The 20466-nt window shown below is 38.6% G+C and overlaps 1 protein-coding gene across 1 annotated transcript in view; it reads left to right on the top strand.

Moving 5' to 3' along the window:
* The window catches only part of mapk8ip1a (mitogen-activated protein kinase 8 interacting protein 1a), a gene marked incomplete in the record, with an annotated part of 20939 nt that extends 909 nt beyond the window's left edge, over positions 1–20030 (top strand). The window contains 11 exon segments of the mRNA XM_024280992.2: positions 7882–7957; positions 8102–8668; positions 9805–10299; positions 11847–12104; positions 13485–13560; positions 13637–13812; positions 13887–13990; positions 14657–14767; positions 15172–15242; positions 15339–15437; positions 17010–20030. Of these exon segments, the coding sequence (XP_024136760.1) occupies positions 7882–7957; positions 8102–8668; positions 9805–10299; positions 11847–12104; positions 13485–13560; positions 13637–13812; positions 13887–13990; positions 14657–14767; positions 15172–15242; positions 15339–15437; positions 17010–17082 (2106 nt within the window).
* Positions 20031–20466: the final 436 nt, after the last annotated feature.

The following is a 20466-nucleotide window of genomic DNA, read 5'->3' as shown; positions in this document are numbered from 1 at the left end:
GTAAAGTTGTGGGCTGCATGCGTGTCGCTGTGCGGCTGCAGCGTTCCTCCTGACTGAGCTGCTCTGCCTCGTTACCAAACATTTACAGGTGTGATGCTCACACCTCTCAGATGCCCCGCCCCCTAAAAACCCTGACCTGTATGTGCAGACACCCTGACACGCCTGAACCAACCCAAAAGGAGTTCAGAGAACGGAAAACCATGAAGCTTCTAAAGATAGTCTCTAAAACCTTTGATGATTAGTGCTAATAGGAAGGGTGTAATGATAATTGATTCATGTCATCATTTGTGATTGATGATCCGATTCATCTTGATGATGATCTTGTTCATCTTGAGTGATCTGATTCACTGCCCTAAAATCAATGTAGGACATCTTTTGTCAAAAATTCCCCAGATGTGACTCAGATAATACCTGGTACTGAACAGTGCAGAGGAAGTTTTCCTGATTCCTTTAAATTCTTGCATCAGGGTTCCCACGAGGTCTTAAAAAGTCTTAAAAAGTCTTAAAAGCATTGAATTAACGAATTTAGTAATAAAACCTTAAAAAACCTTAAATTATGATATCTGAACCTTAAAAATTGTGGTACTTGAAACTTTTCTGTTTCACATTTCATGTAAAAATTAAAAATGTTCAACTAAGATAATTTTTCATTAAATAATATAAGCAAATATTGGGAAAACTTTTTCTTTTTGCACCAAAAGCTCTAATTGCCCATCGCTGGTTTGAAAAAAAAAAAAGAAGTAAAAGAAGAGCTCTCATGATAAGAAGCTACAGTTTTGATCAGAAATTGGGAGTAAATTAATAAAATGGGAAATAGACTGTGAAATTGGTCTTAATTTTTGAGACGTATGGCTTTAAAAAGGTCTTAGAAAGTCTTAAATTTAACTGAAAGAAACTTGTAGGAACCCTGTGCACGATAATTAAGTATAAATACAAAGTATTTACACACATATTAAACTCTTATCTCCACTATGATGGTGCATTACATTATATTATAAAAAATAAAAAAATAAAAATAAAACACCGTGCCTCAATCCCAATAGTATTTTCCAATAATGTCAATATATTTGACTATGAAACACTTTTTTATTGGTATAGGTCGATTAAATGAACAACTTGACTCAGACGGATCGATCTGATTGGATTGTAGGAATATAAATCGATTGATTTTTACACCCCTGTTGTTTATCTTTAATGTTATTTTTCATGAGGTTCAACTAAATCTCTGAGGCCTTACGAATTGGAATTCTTCCCCTACGGATTCTCCCTTCCTCTACATTTAGCCCTCCAAATGGAGAAATATGTCTGAATTCCATCTGGTGTATGGGTGCTTTGCTGTTTTCATTGGAAGAAAATTTGTTTTAGTTTGCTCTTGTTTTTCCAATTAAAAATGGCCAGTGAGGCCTTTCTGTTAATGGCTTCAAAGACAAATGTTATTTACTTCTATTCTTACTAATGTGTGTTACTTTAATGAATAGAAAATCAATATAAACAGATTAAACCATATTCTTTATTTTCTGCTTTTATTTTATGACATGAAAAACAATATTGCTTTTTTCCTGTGGACCAGGATCCCATTTAGATTTTGACCCTTTAAGCGAAAAAGTTTATGCACTCCTGATCCAGTGCCCTGGATTTAAAAAGCTATTCAGACACCATCCTCACTATTTTACTTTTGTTTTGCTAAACCAAATGGCGGATATGACGTCACCGATTTCATGAAGAAAAATCAAAATAATACAAACATTTCAATACGTCTTTTTGTGTCTCCACTGTGTTCTGAAGATTTATTTAAAAAATTACATTTAAACGTTTTTTTTTTTGCAAAAATTGTTTGACTGCAATGCATTGTGGTCTATTTTCGCAAATTTAGTGAGCATTGATTCATGCTAGTTTTTTGCAAAGACTTCTGGGAAATTTCTAGGACACTCGATTTTGGAATAGTAGATTTAGACAGCACTGTACAACACGCTATGTAGAGAGTAGGGAAGGAGTTCAGATATTGTCTTCAAATTCGGACGTCACTCCCACTCGCTGACATCATTAATAGTCACCGGTTAGCTACGTTAGCTTGGAGCTGGTAGCGCTCAGAAATACAAAACATTGTTTTTTTAACTTTAAAAAGTTGTGCAAAAACAGAAGCTCATTACTTACATATAAATGTAAACTTCTGCGCTTCAGAGCGCACCCACATGAAGAAAAGTGCTTCTCATCTGTGGATCAGCGTGACGCCGAACACCCTTGCAGCGGTTGGTTCTGCTTTCATCCGCCACAAGGGTTAGCCCCTAAAAAATGTATTCTGGATATCCCTATCCCTTCAAGTGCCACAGCAATTAGAGGGATGGGGGAAGCTGTAGGGATAGGGGAAGAATTTGAGTTTTGATTCTTTTGTCCCAAAAAAACCTTAAAAGATCAATTTGGAAACATTTCCTGATATTTTTACTCTCATAAAGGGTTAAAAATGCACAGATTTGCCTCAAGAAACGTCCTGTAATCTGAGCTGCAGTTACAGGAAACACAAGCCATGCTAACTGTTTAACGTTTTAAAACTCTTTTGTTTTGGGTCAAAATTGTTCAGTAAAAAAACAAAAGATTATTTTACAGGCACTTCATAACATTGTGCCTCATGTAGAACTGTTCTGCAGCTTTGAACGGAACAAAGTCAAGCTTAGAGTCTCGGACATGAAAAGTTAAAACCCCTAAAAGTGAATTGAGGCTTTCTTGCAACAACCTGATTTAGCTGAAAACGCACCAAAAATAACATCTGTTTTCCTTCACTCCCAGTGGATTTACTCTCTTAGTATAACTAGGAACCTTTTTCCAGCATTAGTTTCTCGTAGGAAGGGTCAGAGGTGGCGCACCACCATGACTGACATTTTATTTTTCGCAATTGGAGATAAATTCCAGTGTTAAAAAGTTAGAAAAAATGTCAAATTTAATTGGAAAGTACAATTTTTTAATGGTTTCACACAATTATATTCAAAAGCATATTTTAGTGAATTGTTAATGTAAATGAAATAATCTATGAAGTATTCTATTTAGAGGCACTACACTGTCTTTTCGTTCAAAAATTAAACCTAAAACCATGTAAACTTGTTATTTTTTTATAGTTTGAAAAAGTTTTTCTTAAGAAAGTTTTCTTTAAGGAAGCTAAACTGTCTTGTCTTGTTTTATTTTAAAGGAATGACCAAACCGGAGCTATAAAAACTCAATAAACTCTAAGAAAAAAATCAAAACAGAGAAAAATGAAAACTAAAAGAAAAAAATGAAACATTAAATATATTACATTTGGTAATTCTATCTGTTTAGTTCTTTTTGGCACTTTGGTTGTTCCATACAAGAGAAATATTTTCAATATAAAAGTCTGTGGTTTGAGTCTTCTCTGTGATATGAGGCGTCAGTCAGAGTCGTCTTTAGATGAGGTCTACAGTTCCCCTCTGAGGCCTGCAGGTTCTGAGAGGTTTCAGGCTCAGCGGTTGTGAGTCTGCTGGACTCTAAATGCTGGTTTGTGGGTCACTCATGGTTCAGAATCCAGACGTCCACAGTCACACGGGTCTCACAGCTCAGAGTGACAGTGATCCTGTAGGAACAGACCAGCGTGATGCAGACAGCCGATCTGCTGACAGACACAAACGGACGCAGAACTCGATCCTGTTTTCATGCTGAGAAAACTGCTGACTCAGACATAACTCGGCGGATATCCGTGGATTAAAGTCACCTGAAACTGATCCACTTTTCTACCATTCATTTGCTTTTGTCTGTGTTTTGAGACCAAGTTTGGATGATTTATTCAAGTTTATGTTCCACACAAGCAGTGCCTCTGATTGGTCGGTTTTGTGACTTCACTAGTGGACACTGCACTGCAAAAAAACAGCCCCTTAGATATTGACATAAGCAAAAAAAAAAAAAAAAGCCAATGGGGTAAGAAATTTTGTCACTATGGATTTTTTTAAGAAAATAATTCTAATAACTAAAACATGTTATCTGAAATTAAGATTATTTTGAACATTTATAAGATTATTTTTCTTTCTACTACTCTTTATTTTATTTTTTTAAGATTCAGTTTTTGCAGTGTGAACTCGTTTCAAGAGAGGGGTCAGAGTCATCCAGCTGAATCCCTTCCAGGGGTTGCTGGAGCCTATCCCAGCTACTCTTGGAGGTGGGCAGGATTCACCCTCCAAGAGTCACTTGTTCGTCACATGACCAAGCAACCACACCTAGAGCAGGGGTGGGTAAATTACAGTCCGGAGGCCATGTGTGGCCCATCAAGCTAAATTAATCTGGCCTTCCAAACGGGAATGAATTATACTGATAATCCTTATTAATGCCTATTTTACCCTTTATTCTGGTGTCTCCTCATAGATGGTGGGCTATAAATACACTGACCTTTCTGTAGGTACAGAAAGTTATTCTGCGTTTATGTTGGTCGATTTGTCATTGTTCTGACGTTTGTATGTGTTTTCAGAGTAAGAGAGTCATGTTTAACACATGATTAACACATAATTTATCTAAGTTTTTGTTTTTTTCCTGAAGGACTTCCAACCATTGGTGCAATTGACACTAAAATAAGAACAAAAGTCACAATTTTAAGATAAAAACTTGAAAACTGCTGTTTTTTAATATATAAATTATATAATCTAAAAATAATATTACAAATATTAGTTTTTATTCAAAATTAAAACATGTCATCATCCAGATTTGATGTTGTATCTTTCTCTTTTGAGGTGGATTACCTAAACACCCCTCACATCTGGTCCTGGTCTGGCCCTTTAGTCAAATGTTATAGTCCTTTGTGGCCCTCAAGTTAAAAAAGTTGCCCACCCCTCACCAAGGGACAATTAAGAGTCTCATATGAAGCATGTTTTTGTACGGTGGTAGAGTGAATCCCACACATGGATGAGGAGAACATGAAAAATCCACTCAGAAAGGTTTCAACTAGAATTCTCGCTGTGAGGCGAGAGCAGACCTGGTCAGAGAGCTTTTAAAATAAATCTAGAAAAAACAAACTGCTATAAGATCTAGATAAATGTTAAACACAACTATTACCTGAAGGTGCTCCTTTGGAACAAGTGAGTTGCAAAACAAAAATAAGGAGTTCAGCTCAGCTGTGAGAGAAGACCAACTCTGACCGTCTTCACAAAACCTTCTGAAGTCTCTTCTGAGCTTCATCGTGTTTCTGCGATTCCCATCTGAAGTCCAGCTCACGCTCACACGGCTGGTTCTGATCTGTTTCATAACAGATCGTGTTCTGAACAAATCCAAACAAAAACCTTTTGTGATTCTGAGCTCAGGAGAACGGCTGTCAAAGTGATTGAAGTCGTGAGGCGTCCTGCAGCTCTGAGATTGTGTTCGTCTGGCTGAACGAGAACTTAAAGATGTTTTTGTAACAATCAAATGAGCATTTATTTGTAGTTTGTCCTCATATTTTCTTTGGTTTAGTGTCAGCTGGAATCATAATGATTGAAGCTCATCTGGAAAACAAACTAGTGTCAGGCACAATTTAACTCAATTCCATGGAGTTCTTCACAGTTCAGTTCTGGGTGCTTGAATGACCAAAACAAGTGATTATGACAGCCTAAACACACACACCACATTTTTTTTATTTTTTATTTTTTTTACATATTGGAAAATTTTGAATTTTAGCACATTATTGGGGAATTTTTCAGATTTCAGGAAAATAATTTAGCTAAAAATTGCATTGCAGAGTACTTTTTAATTTAAATTCTTGTTAAGGAGTAAATACAAATGCAGGTTAAATAAGATCTTATTTGTGATCCAGAAAATACTCATTCTGTTGCACCCACTCACAGACAAATAGATCCATGAACGTCTTGTTTTCCTCGTCTGAGCTGGAATCTGGATCAGAACTGTACGAGTGGATAGCTTCAATATTGGTGGCCATTTTTGTTGCACCGGTAATGTTAGGTCAGGGGCGTGTGGGGGTGTAAGCTAGTGGGAGAGAGTGTAAATAGGTGGATGACGGGAAGTAGGGGGAGGGCTTACTCCGAATTTCTAATGACTCGCAGCCGCTCTGCTAGAATAAGTCCTAGAAAACTGCAATAAAAAAAAAAAATAAAATTGGTGTCACACTTAAAAGATCACTGGGAACGCTTTGAAAATATATCCAAAGATACAAAACTTGTTGTTAAATGCTGTCATATGTTGATTGGAAGTTATTTTTTTTATTTAAAGAGAAGGAAAAATTCCCTTGATTGTCACAGTTTTCTTGTATGTACACCAGTGATTATTATTATTTTTTTATGGTGTTCCTATAAAAATAAGATGTCATTTTAGCTGACGTAACCATGGTAACATCTGTTATCTTTGTTGTTTGGCTTACATTTCCAAGATGAGCCAACACAGGTAGAGACTGTGATGTATACTACACTATAATCACATATAGTTTTGATTATACAGTCCATCCTTCTACCAAATGAGACCTGGAACTATTTTAGACACTTGATGCTAAACCCGACGCTGCTTCCTGTCAGGCTGAGTGCTGCAGCAGACTCTCGTCATACGTGTCCTTCACTCAAAAGGTGAAGACAAGGACACCTCTCCGACCAGAGAGTCCCGTGAATGACTCGTGCTTCAGGATTCAGAGGAGATTTGGGATTTTCAGACTCTCTGAGACAAATGAGGAATAAAAGCATCCCCCAAAAATGGATGCTTTTATTTTCACACCCGTAACCATGGTAACCAGTCGGGCATGCATGAGACAGAGAGCACAGACTCGTGTTGGGATGTCGCGGTGTGACTCAGCGCTCCACTCGTGACGTGGAGGATGGAAGCCCCCGCCACTTCCTGCCAGTGATGTCATCACTCTCCGAGTGATTATCACTATTGAATCATTATTATAACACTATTGAATCGGAGCGATCACTATTGAAATTTCAGAGGTTGTTTTCAGGAGCATCAAATGATTGGATGAGATTCACTTTTGATCGAAATGTATTTGTTTTCTGTGTTTATTTTTTATAATTCTCCAAAAATACTGTTTAACTCTTTAACACCGGAGCTCCAGTGTTTATATTTTTTGATTTACTGTTATGTTTTTAATTGTTAACACGATCAACGTCATTCCAGTAGATTCTGAAGGAGAAAAGCGGCTCGTTGAGCCGCTTTTCTCCTTCAGAATCTACTGGAATGACATTGATCACGTTAATAATTAAAAACTTAAGAGTATGTTAAAGATTTTGTGTTTAAGCATCACCGACAATGCCTCAGATCTTAAGGGGTTAATATAAATACAGGTTTGGATTGCATTAAAAAAATAATCTTGGATTGGGACTTCCTTTATTAAAAATAAGTATACTTAAGTTCGTTTTAATTATACTTTTTTAAAACTAAAATTAAGATAGTATACTTTACAAGTTCATGGTTCATGGTTAATATACCTGGATTATACTTAGAATTATACTACAAGTCAGGAATATATTTAACCTATATTTGTCACTGTCGTTATTCATTTTCTAACACAGCATTAAAAGTGGAGTATACTAAAAATTTAGTAGAATTTGTAAACTAAAAGAAAACCTTAAAAGCTAAATTTAATATACTTAAATGTGTACTTCCATAAACTTAAAGTTAGCATTCCAGAATGGCTACTTTATACTTTTTATGAACTAAAAGTGGGCCAATTTAGTTCCAAGAGGTATACTTGTAAGTAAACTGCCGATATACTTTGAAGTACCGTTTATGATTTTTATGCGATGAGTTTCTATAAATATGTCTTCTGGGATGTGATTGGAGCAGGAAGATGAATGTTTGAAACTGGTTTTGTCTTGTTGTTTCATTAGAATCCGTTTGGTTGTAAACTTATAGCTACACTTAGGATGTGGTTTAATAGTTTCTCTGACTTCTGTTTCATGAATTCTTCAGGACTCCATCAACAACAACTCTTTGGGGAAGAAGGACAGCTGGAAGGACTCCAGATCTTCCTCCCCGCTCATCACAGGTATGAACTCACCTGCTTCCACGATCCACGAAACACGTGTGAACAGATGGGATCTGTTTTTCTGAGCTAAACCTCTTATTTCTGTTTCAGAATCGGTCTGTGTGCTGTAACGCATAATCTGCTGTTTTTTTTCTCTGCTTTAAGGAGATCTAACACCTCCGGATGTCAGGCCAAAAGCAGAGGACAAAGTTCGGCATGGTGCTCAGCGCCGGCCGGCACCAAAACCCCCCTCTGGCGCTGGATCCAACGTCAGATCCAGCGCTCAGGCCACCGCCCCCTCAACAGACGCACGAGCTCGGACACGAGAGCGGCCGGCCCCGGGGCCCCCACAGACCTCCAACACACCGAGGAGTCAACGGAGAGCAGCAGCAGCAGCAGGAGGAGCAGGCAGGGGAGCAGGAAGAGGAGCCACCACGATGAGAGAGAAAAACTTGGGGGAACTCAAAGGGAAGGAGGGGTCGACGGACAGAAGAGGAGGTCGCCTGTGTGAGGAGAGGAACCGGGACAAGGACCGCAGTCAGAAGCAGAGGGAGGCCAACACGCTGAAGGGCCGGGGGACTGATGGCAGAGGAAGAGGAGCCTCCAAAGTGAGCAGCAAAGGAGGCGGCAAACCAAACAACAAACTGACCAATAAGGAGGTTTACCTGCCGTCCATGGTGGTCCCACGCACACCTGTGACCCAGAGAAAGCAGGAGAAGAACCAGGACCAAGGTAGAGTCCAGTTACAGCAAAGAAACTACAACATCAAAAATGTCTCACATACAAAAGGTAAAAGCGTGCACATGTTTAGCGCCACCAGGAGGATCTTTGTGGAAGTGTGAGTGCAAAACTTCATACTGTATGGAGAGAAAATAGACTCACTCTGATTGGTGGGCACGTAATTCTTGATTTGTGCGTAAATTAGGATTTGTGTGTGAGTATTCTTGATTTATAACTCATATAATACTTTTTGTGCACAAGTGAAAAAATAAAAAAATACTATTTACACATGCTCAAATTAAAATGACAACAGCTTGAAGCTAATTACTCATGCGAATCTTTAAAAAATATGCAATACATCAGTTACGCACGAATCTATTGTGAGACTCTTTTCACGTCTCACAAATTCGTCCGTGAGTGATGCGTTTACATACTACTAGAATGCTCGTTCGTCAGAACGCATCACTCACGGACAAATTTGTGAGACGTGAAAAGAGTCTCACAATAGATTTGTGTGTAACTGATGTGTTGTGTGTGCGTAAGAGGTGATTTGTGCGTAATTTTTTAAAAGATTTGCATGTGTAATTAGTTTCAAGCTGTTGTAATTTTTAATTTGTGCATGTGTAAATTGTATTTTTTTTATTTTGTATTTTTTTTACTTATGCACAAAAGTTATTATGAGTTACAAATCAAGAATTACGCACGCACAAATAGAAAAGCAACATGAATTTTCTTAGTACAGTTGCAGTGCTCATAGTGTTCTGATCATTAAAATAAATGCATTTTACAATTTTATTTATGTAAAGGTCTATTAGTGTTCAGATAAAGTATTTTCTAAATCACAATCTTAAAAAAACACAGTTAAATATTGACTGGTACGGTCTTGAAATATCGTATTGTGACACATTTAGTGGGATACGCATCGTATTGCCAGACTCTTTTATCATTTCTAGTTAACTCTGTCAGTCTACATAAACTAGAAAATGAGATTTTTTTGGATTTAGGGTAAAAACGTGAGAATCATGACTAAAAGACCACTGGGAACATTTTTACAACAGATCAAAAGGTGATCGAAGTAGGACTTGAAATGTTAATTTTGTCTCTAGTTTATGTTTTTTCACTAAATCAACATTTCTTTGTATTTTTAGGCCAAAACCATGACAGGACCCAGGACCCCCCTGTGCTGTCTCGGTCCAGCAGTGAGGGAGGGTCCAACAGGATGTCCCTGAGCTCGGACACAGAGGGCCCCCCTCCTGGACCGCCGCAGCCCCCTCTGTCCAACATCCCCAACCCGGACATCAGCGAGGAGGACGGGGAAGGAGATCCGACTCCGTGCCTGCAGAACGGTCCGAACCGCAGCTTTGCCGCAGACGACGGAATCATGGCGAGGTGCGAGGTGGAGGGAGGCGGTGCCGTCAAGCAGGCCGAGGTCCGGACGGAGGCTGCAGCCGGGCTCTGCTACGACTCCGTTAAGTACACGCTGGTGGTGGACGAATGGGATCAGCTGGAGCTCGTCAGCCTAAAGGACTGCACACGCAAGAACGAAGACAGCGATGCTGAGACTGTGTACCAGTCAGCCAATGAGGAGGAAGACCCGGAGTATGAGGTGGAGAGGAAGAGGAGCGAGGAAACAAGGAAACAAGGTAGGAGTCTGACATAAGTGATGAGGCTGGGAGTCGTTTTTTTTGCTTTTGAATAAAGAAATCTTGAAGACTGAGAAGTTGGTTGGATATTGGATATTCAAAAGATACTTGAGGATTTCTTCAATAGCTTTGATGCTGTTTAACCAACGACCTCAAACCACTTTAGAATAATACTCCCCATTGAGGACTATGGTGCTCAGCCCTCTAGATTGGATTTTCATAAATTTTTAACTTTTTAAAAAAGTTTTAGAGTGTAACATTTTGTGCCTTTTCTTCAAAGTCTTTAAATCCGTTTGACCTATTGACCTCAAACCACTTTAGAACTAGAAGAATTGCATTACTTGAGATAATGTTAGTGTGAATGCTTTTTGCTGAAAGTATTTGCTGAAGATGCTGAAGCTTTTTGCTGAAAAAGATGACGCAATTTACTTTAATTGCTGAAGAGATTTGCTGAAAATGCGAAAGCTAAATGTTAAATTTGCTAAAATACTGGAAATTCTGTTAAAGAACTATGAAAGAGCGCTGAAGTTGACCAAAATTTCTGAATATATGGTTGTAAAATTCCCTAAAAATCCCTAATACATGCCAATTTTGCACAAATGTTTAGTGTGTTGCTTAAATAGAACTCCAAATTAGCCCAAAAAACCTTAGTAGATGCAAAATTAGCCAAAAAAGGCTAGCTTGTTTCTTAAATATTAACTAAACTCAATAATAGCCTAAAATTCTTCAATAAACTTAATAAGTCAAAACGTTAGCACATTGCTAAAATAAAAGCTAAACTCTAAACTATCCAATAAAAATCTCAGAGGATAACAAATAAGCCAAAAACGTTAGCATGTTGCTAAAATATTAGCTAAACTCCAAGTTATCATAAAAAACCTCACTAAATGCCAAATTAGCCAAAAAAGGTAACAAATGGCTAAAATACTAGCTAAACTCCAAAATAGCCTAAATTATGATACTGTCCTACTGTTGTGCTGTAAACTGCTCTAACGGTCTCTGGGAGTCCCCTCTTTTCTTTTTACAGGCAAGTACTGAAAAAAATGACTATATTTAACAACAATAAACCATTAATATATATTCTGATCATTTCTTTTAATTCTAGTAATTTAATGTATTCACATCAATGTTTTTAGCATTGACATTTGTATTATTTTTTTTGTTAATTTGCGTGTAAGTATCTAGGACTTTCTATGCTAAGTATGGACAGATGACCCCAAGTTTTACACCATAAGGTCTGTAATAAAAAAAGTAAAAGGCATTAAAATCCAATCTAAATGGGGAGTATTATTCTAAAGTTGTTTAAGGTCCTTTGGTCAAACGGCCCCAAAGCATTTGAAGAAATCCCCGAATATCTGTCGAATCCAACCAACTTCACCTCGGTATCTTGAATTAGCTTTGAAAATATTAACTTAATTCCACTTTTTTTTTTAAGGGGGGAGGGGTGTTTTGTATAAATTAGTATATGAGTGAAGCAATCAAGAAATCCAACAATGAACCTGCATGTTATTTATTTTTTTAATCAAAATTCTCCAATACTTTTGCAGAGAAACGAAAGGAGGAGGAGAGGAGGAGAAAGGAGGAGGAGGAGGCTAAGAAGAGGAGAGAGGAAGACTTGAAGAGGAGGAGGGAGGAAGAGGTTAAGAGGAGGAGGGAAGTTGTAGGGAGATTCTACAAGCACTCGAAGGTGGCTTCCACCACCACCTCAGAGGAGGACGACTCCAACGGAGGACGAGTCTGCGCCCCGAGGACCAAGAAGTTCCTGAACCTGTTCGCCAACGGCAGCAGTCCGTACAGCGCCACAGGTGAGTCAGCAGTTCAGAGTGGGTCACTTCATGGTGCAAACTAAGCCCATGTTTGGACCTCACAACATCCAAAAGCTTGTCTTCCATGTTTGTTTGTTTCAGAGTTCAGGGGTTACATTTTCTAAAATAAACCTCTGAATTTTGGTGCTCAAATGTTCTCTACAGAAAAAACAAAAACTAAAACCGTTCATTTCGCTGTTCTCCATTTTGGAGAAGGGACCTGGAGGGTCACTGTCCTCCTTTTGCCACTATACTTGTAGTTTCTTATCAGATTAGTAGGTCGGACAGGAAAGGTTTCTGTCTCAAAACCAGGGTTGGGCACCGAAATTTGGTCCAAGTAGGAACCGTTATGATTTATGGGGTTCTACTGAAACTGAAAGAAGCTGCTGCATCGGTTCTCTGTTTCGGTGCTTAGTTTCAGTGAAGGTCTAATTATCTTAGGACACGTCAATCACTTCCTCTATATTCTTTGAAGTTCTAGCTAATCTTTCTGCCTTTCCTGTGACAGTGGGCGGGCTCTTATAAGACCAAAGCACTCAAATGTTTGGCTGCATTTCACAGCAGGCCACAGAAGTTTGACAGGTTGCTGTGTTGCATCAGCCAATCAGAAACTCAGCTTTGGGGACGGGACGTGTTGCGGGTAAAATACTAATCCAAAACAACGTTTTTGTCCTGTTACACCACGGGGATTCTCTGGCTGCAGCCAACCTCCCGGACTTCAGCGGAGCTCGCTCACTCAGTACACCCGCAGACAGACAGCCGCTGAGGGGAGCGGGAGCAGCCTGCACGGGTCTCCTGAACTGTAATCTTTCACTTACTTCCATTGAGACAATAATTAAAAAAGGTCCCCTATTTTTCTCCCCTTTTGGGTCAATGTGGGACATCTTTCAGACTCAGTCACAGAGACACAGAAACACTGTGGAAGCGGCTGTCATCCAGACACCCCCAGCGTTTGGCTCAGGGTCACATGTTCGACAGGCGACACTAGTTTGTGGCTCTGAGGTTGGGGAGCTCTGATTTAATGGGAATAGCCAGTATATTAAAAAACGAAGAAGCCCAAAATGTCGATTTTTGCCGCAAAGGTTAACCATGCGTCACAATGTGACGACTTGAGAATGAAAACGTGTTGATTTGGGAAGATGTAGGCAATTTTTTTTATAACTGAAGGACCGAAATTCCTTTTTAAAAATGTCCTGACAGTGGACTCAAATTTCTGCCAGTCCTCGGTTCTAAAGAACCTCCTCGTTTGTTTGGCTGGAATCCGATTGACCTGATCCTAATGAATTAGTTCCTTCTGCTTCGGTCATGAAGTGAAATGTTTCACTTTGATTGTCTGAAGGTTTAGCTGCAGCTGAGTGACGTTCCTCTTGCTTTGCTCAGGTGCTAGCTCCTTCGGGATGTTCTCCTGTGTTCTGGACGGCGTGGAGAGGCAGCAGAGCCACCGGGCCGCCTACAGGTCAGCACACATCCGTGCACACACAAACACACACACGTGACCACGCGCTGACTCCTCATGACCGGCCTGCTTCCAGGTTCGTCCCTCGCCATGCAGATGAGCTGCAGCTGGAGACGGACGACCCTGTCCTGATCCTGAACCAGTCTGAGGACCTCTGGTGTCACGGCTACAACATGAGGACTGGGGCCAGCGGCATCTTTCCAGCCTTCTACGCGGTCCAGGTCCCCAAAGACCAGAACTATGGTATCCTGGGTCAGAACTACACACTCTTTGGCTCATTCCTCATCACGCCGCTCATCTAACGCCATTCTCCCACCTTTTCTCAGTTCGGAAAGACGGATGGACGGAGCGGTTTGTGACGCGGTTTCTGGGCTCAGTCCAGGTCCCCACCCACACAGGAAACGACGTTCTGTGTTCGGCCATGCGGAAGGTACTTCTTACGGAACACTAGACATGACCCAAGTAAATAATAGTAAATTGTACCTTCAAAAAGAACTTTGTTGTACACACAAATTAATACTTTGTGTGTACAAATTGCTGTCTTGAAACCACATTAGAATTTGTCCAGACAAATTAGTTTATTGAGCACACAAATTAGTATCTTGCTATTCATTGTGTGCACAAAAGGCAAATAAAATGTTAAATTTTGTCCACAGAGTAGCAATTTGTGTGCACATACCAATATACTAATTAGTGCGATATACAAGATAATTTGGCTCTCAAACGTACAAAAGATATTGAAACTCAAAATCACCTGTTTCATGTTTGCATTTTAATTTACATTTTTTTGAATTAATTGTATAGATTCTTTTAAAAAAAAAAACAAAGTTCTAAGATTTAGATACCTTAACATTCACCCCCCCAAAAAATCATTTTATTTTGTTGTCTGAAGTTTTGTTTTAATAGGAGACATTTAGTCCAACAAAGAACAGAATAGAATGCATCTGCAAAAAATCAGGAAAACCGATTTGGTCTTTTTCTGATAAAGATGGTTTTAGTCACACTGACACCAGTTTATTCCTAAATCAGCTGTGTTGCAGTGCTGCCCCGCCCCCTCAGGTGCACTGACCCGACCTCCTGTCCTGTGTGTCAACAGGTAGCGTGTAACAGGCGTTCGGCCGGCCAGCCTCCCTCTGCCTGTGTGCTGGAGCTCAGTGTGAAAGGTGTGAGGATGAGCGTGGAGGACCAGTGTCAGTCTGCTCACCGGGTACGACCACAACCCCTCACATCACTCTTTTTATGAAAAAATAAAAAGTACAAAAAGTAAATAAATAGTTAGCATTTGACAGAATACACATATTTTTACAGATTTCACCGTGAATCATCTCATGCATTAAGGGTTACTATAACTAGTGCTTTTTAAAAATTAAAATAAAAGATGTTTTTTTTTAATTGGGCTAAATTCATTTTTCCTCTGACACTCAAAATTATCTCAATTGTTCATGTAGCTTTAAAGTTGTAAAAAGAATTTTCCTCTAAATTGTCAATCCTTTTGGACAGAAAGCAAAGGTGACTTTAAGGGCCTTTTTTTCTCTTTGCAACATTAATTCTGGATCTTTTGGGATTAAAACTTCAGGAATGCAGTTTAAATTGCTTATTTTTGTCCTTCAGGGAGACCAGTGTTTCCATTTTTTCCAGCTGAAGAACATCTCATTCTGCGGCTGTCACCCGAAACACAACAGGTGAGTTCTGCAGGACAAACCTTTACCAGAGAAGTCGCTGATTTCTGTTTTCAGAGTCGGTTTAACCGGATGTTGTTAATGTCCATGTGGCTGCAGGTATTTTGGGTTTATAACCAAACACCCGGACCATCAGCGCTTCGCCTGCCACATCCTCATGTCAGACTCGTCGTTGCAGCCCCTGGCTGAGGCTGTGGGGTAAGACGCTCAAGAAAAGGAAAAACTTGTGTCTAAACAGAACTGGTTCCAGAATCTCAGCACAACCTACTGAATATTTTCAGAGGTGGTCTCCTGATTTAACCAAATCATGATCGTCATCATTGGTATGGAAGTCAAACATTGACTGTACATGAGAACTGGACTGAGTGCCCCCGCCCCCTGGTGTTCCAAACAGGAAATACTTGCTGGCTCCAAGAAGCTAAAATCTCATAGACTTCTATAGAGAAACAAACAGCTATTAATCATTATATTTGTCAGAATAACCATTCTTGTTCTGATACTTTTTAAAGCACTTTCTCAATAATCATAATTCTTTTTCATGATATTTTATTAATTTATTCAAGTCATAAACTGATATCTCGTGGTCTCACATTGAACATTCTAAATGTGTGATTGTCAGATTTCGTGTAGCCCTCTTTAAAGTGGAGGGGCTGTGGACTCCCAACAAGCTGACTCCTTATTGGTTACCATAGAAACCAATCACTGACGACATCTGGCTCCAACATGGGGGTTTCCATGCAGCAAATCCCGACTCAATTGACTTCATTTGGTTGGAGCCGGAAGGGAGGCGTTTTCTATGACCGATGTGGGACTCGCTTGCTCCAGTTCTCATATACAGTCAGTAGTCCAGACTTTTTTGTCAACCTTTAATCCTGGAGAACCCAAGGGGTCGAATTTTACATCTGGTATTTATTCAGTTATTTAGTCTTTTTTTCACTTTTCATTTTTTTTAAATTAAATTAATTTTTTTCTCATTAATTTTATTTATAGCCCAATTACACAATACAGTTGTCTTAAAACCGGTAATTGCCCCAAAACATCAAATTAATCCTAAAATATAAAAAATAGCTGATTGCTGAGCTAACATAAACCGGGCATCTCTGCCCTTAGACCATTCTTAGTGGTTTTTTTTTTTTGGCTGCAGTTAACTGATGCTACCCAAAACTGGGAAAAAAAACAACCAAATGAAAATTACCTTAAAAATCCTTGATAGAAATTGCTCTTTAGTTCTCCAGAGTTAATTGAAAAAATGCTTTAAATGTAATAGTTTGCAATTGATTAATGGCATTTTAGCTTATTTTATCATTATTATATTAACTTCAGCTAATTTTATAAATCAGGTTTGCATTTCCTTCTTTTTAAGCTTTTTGAAGAATCTAAGTGTTTTTATGCTTTTTTTCCTCCAAAATTCAGTTGCACTGAAATGTCTTAGTATTAAATTTGAACATTTGCAGAACTAAGGTTGACATGTTTTTCTTTGTATTAGGTTTACAGTATTTTTCTTCCACACTTTATGACTTCTTTTTTTTAAATATATTTTACTTTTTTCACAGTATAAAAATATTTTTAAGTTACAGCTTAAGAAAAGAGAGCTGAATTATGAAGATTTGGTGCGTTCAGTTGCTTTTTGCATTTCACAGCTTTTATATTTCCACCAAAAATCAAAGAAACAGTAAGAAACCTCAAACAGTAAAACCACAAAGATAAAATGTCCTTACAGAGAGTGAGTTTCTGTCAGCAGTAACACCGATTGTCTTTGGTGTCTTCCAGGAGAGCTTTCCGGCAGTATTACAAGGAGCACATTGGATACTCCTGTCCCACTGAGGACATCTTCATTGAATAACCCCCCCTCAAATCTTCGTCTTAAGACTCACGTATGTGCATGTAAGCCTGGTCTTACACCCCCAACTGGACCACCAATATATCTTCTCTGCATGGTGGATTTCTTTCTTCATGGCTGCCTCCAGTGAGGCGGCGAGGTTCTTCCTCCTTCCTCATCTTCAGGCTGAGACAGTCTCTGAAGATGAACAGAATGCTGTCTGAGGGTTTTTAGGATCTAAACTATCAGCTACAGAAATACCTATTAACTTTTAGCGTTTATTGGCAGACAGTATTTAATCCAAAAATAGATATTTTACATTAAACAAAAACCAAACCTGATGAGTGGAAAATTTCTTTTTTAAGCTCAAATAATCAAAAACACAAACAAAAAATTATTCAAGTAATCCTAATATTAAAATTCTCTTTTTTCAAAAATATATTTAACCAAAACTCATTTATTCAGATTGAAAACAAGAATCAACCAAAATATCACCTGTCTGCAAATGAAATCTGCTGCTCAGTCACTGGAGATTTTTTAATAACCTTTAAATATGTCATAAAGTAGAAAGAACTTTAATTATTAAATATCAGACATTGTCTGGAGAACTCCTGCAGATTTATAAGAAATTCCATAAATCTTTAAAAGTGTTCACAAAATCGTCTCAATAAAAGACATTTCTAACCAAGAAACAACAACTGCTAACATGTTAACACAGCAATTGTGTTTCTGTTAAGTGTTGGGAGATGATCATTGGGATTGCCCAAATGCTGCACAATTAACCACAGAAAGGACACAAACTACTAAGAAAAAATATTTTTTTAAATTAAAGATAAAAGTCCTGAAGAGATCCTAAACAACATCGTTCCGAAAAATCAACAAAATATAGCAAAAATAATAAAAAAAGAGATAAAACACATTTGGGAAAGTACAGAACCAACAAAGATAGTAAATTAAAATAAAATAAAATGACAGAAAATCAGAAAATAGTGGAAATCCAAATAACAACATATATGGAGCTGCATTAAAATAACAAATTAGAAATTAATTCAGAAGAAAAGCAACACAAACTTATAAAAATAACAAAAAACAACTAAAACCTTTATAGTAAAACCAAAAAATGCAGGAAGAACAAACAAGGGGAAGAAAACAACTGCAAATTATAGTGATAAACAAAAATCAACAATGAAAAGCAGCAGAAAATAACTCCTAAAACACACATTTGTGGAACAATAAATTACTTTAAAATTGTATCAAATGTTTGAAAATGAAACCCAATAAATATTCAACAGAATTGCCCCCCCTCCCCTTATTCAGATCAGTGGCAACCAGTTTATTTTCATAAATATAAATGCTATTAAGATAATATTATATATTCAAGTCATTTAAAAAAAGCTTGTTCAACTGCAGTTTTTGAAAGAAAAAAGCTTCAGTTTCTATTAACATTTGCAAAAATATCTGTTCATTAAAAAACACAAGTGTAGCAGATCCCACTTCAGATTCCCACTGGAAGCCGTTTTTTACGCCACAGTTTTCAGGAAGACAAAGATCTGCTGTAAACATCAGAGATTCTCACCAAATTTCATGATTTTTTTTCCACATTTCCTGAACGAAGCACATCTGAACGACTGAGATCTGAAATCAGGATTTTAAATTAACGGCACGACTTCAGATTAAAGGTGGAATTATCTGAAGCGATTAAAAGCATCTTTTTGACCAAATTTAAAGTGGAACATGACGTCTTCAGGAGGTTTTCAAAGGAAGGTTTCTCTGAGGAGGATGTGGGACCGGAGCAGAGCTGCTTCACGATGAGCTTCAGATCGCGTTCAGAAACAAGGACCTCAGAGACCAAACAGAACTGGACCTGTTCTTTTCTTTGCACACATGAGGACAAAAACTGATGTCTCCAGAACTCCTGAAGCATAGTTGTGTGTTTTGTAAGACTTGACAATCTGTTTCGAGGGTGAAGGTGCCTCATTTTCTTTATTTGCTGCTTTCTTTCCTCTTCCAAATGTGACGGCGGATCTTTAGGTTTCTCTGACCTAACAGCGACTCTGCTCGACTTTAAAAAAGGCCCGGAAGACGTTGTGCAATTAGTGGTGGGTGGAGCTTGCCGATGGGGGTGAGGGGTGGGGTATCACTGTGCAGTTATATGTGTGTCCGTTCGGATCCGGCCTCCTCTGCCTCACCTGTTCAAGTCTGTCGATTGGTAACCGCTCGGTCGCTGGTGACCAGCAGTGGAGCGCTGCTTCATGAAACCACCTGGTGGCGCCGTGATGCAGCCAGGACAGCAACTCAGAGCTTTCAAGACCAAAAATTGATCCGCAGTCTGGACCCGAGCAGAGGATGTCTGAGCTGACGTGCTCAGAAGCTCCGTGCGCTTCTGCTGCACCGTCCGTCATCCAAAATAACAGCTGTGTTCCAGCTAGAAATGACACCTGGCTTCAGCCAGGTGACGGTTAGGAAGGCTCCACGTGACCTGGAGGTCGTTGCTATGGAAACGCAACTTGAGGGTGATGCCAAAGATGTTTTGGAACGTGCAATACCGCCAAGATCTTTGGTTCACTGCCTGTAGAGCTGCTACTCTCTCTCAAATGTGTCTGATTAGCGAGAAATATTCATTTAAAAAACACTTTTAGTCATTAAAGTTAAAATTAGTACATTAAAATTATTTGTAAGCGTCAGATTGGATACCTGTTCATGAAATTCTCAGAATTAGAGTCTCATCCTTCAAGTTTAACCCCCTTAAGGTGTCTGTTTCCATGGCAACTCCCAGAGGGTACAAACTGTAAGCTGCTCCACTGAAGTGTCCTTTTTTGTTTGTTTGTTTTGTTGAAATTCTGAAATTGTACATGATCCATCAGTATGGAGGCACATGTGTAGATCCTGTATGTTTGTATAGGAGTTATTACTGTATGCTGTGTCACGCTGCATGATGTCGGTGTTTAAAATGAAGAGATGTTCAGGCTGAGGCTGCCGGCTGTTTGTGTCACTTTCACAGCTGCAGTTCAGGGAGAACCAGAGCAGGGAATGTGAGCAGGAGTTCGTTCAGAAACATTAACTCATTAAGCAGAAACTCGTTAATCAGTGGATAATAAATCACACATTTCACGTCAATTTTCCACTTTTCAAAACTGCTTCTATAAAAAATGTTTGACTCTTTAGATAAAAGTTACTCAAATTAAAGTTCAATCACGTTCATCTCAAAACAATCGGGCTTGCGAGCAGATCCACATTCACAGATGTATAAAATAAGGAGGTTTTAAATCGGAAAATTGCACAAAAATATTTTGGATTTTCGATTGTATTTATTTCTCAGGGACAGTGCACATTAAAAGCATTTCATTCAATGAGCCAGAATTAGCACAGAAGAAGAATTGAAAACAAAACGTAAAATATTTAAATGTA

Source organism: Oryzias melastigma, linkage group LG6 (genome assembly GCF_002922805.2).
Source record: "Oryzias melastigma strain HK-1 linkage group LG6, ASM292280v2, whole genome shotgun sequence".
NCBI lineage: Eukaryota > Metazoa > Chordata > Actinopteri > Beloniformes > Adrianichthyidae > Oryzias > Oryzias melastigma.
Note: the sequence above shows the minus strand (reverse complement) of the source record. Positions and strands in the feature narration are given on the sequence as shown.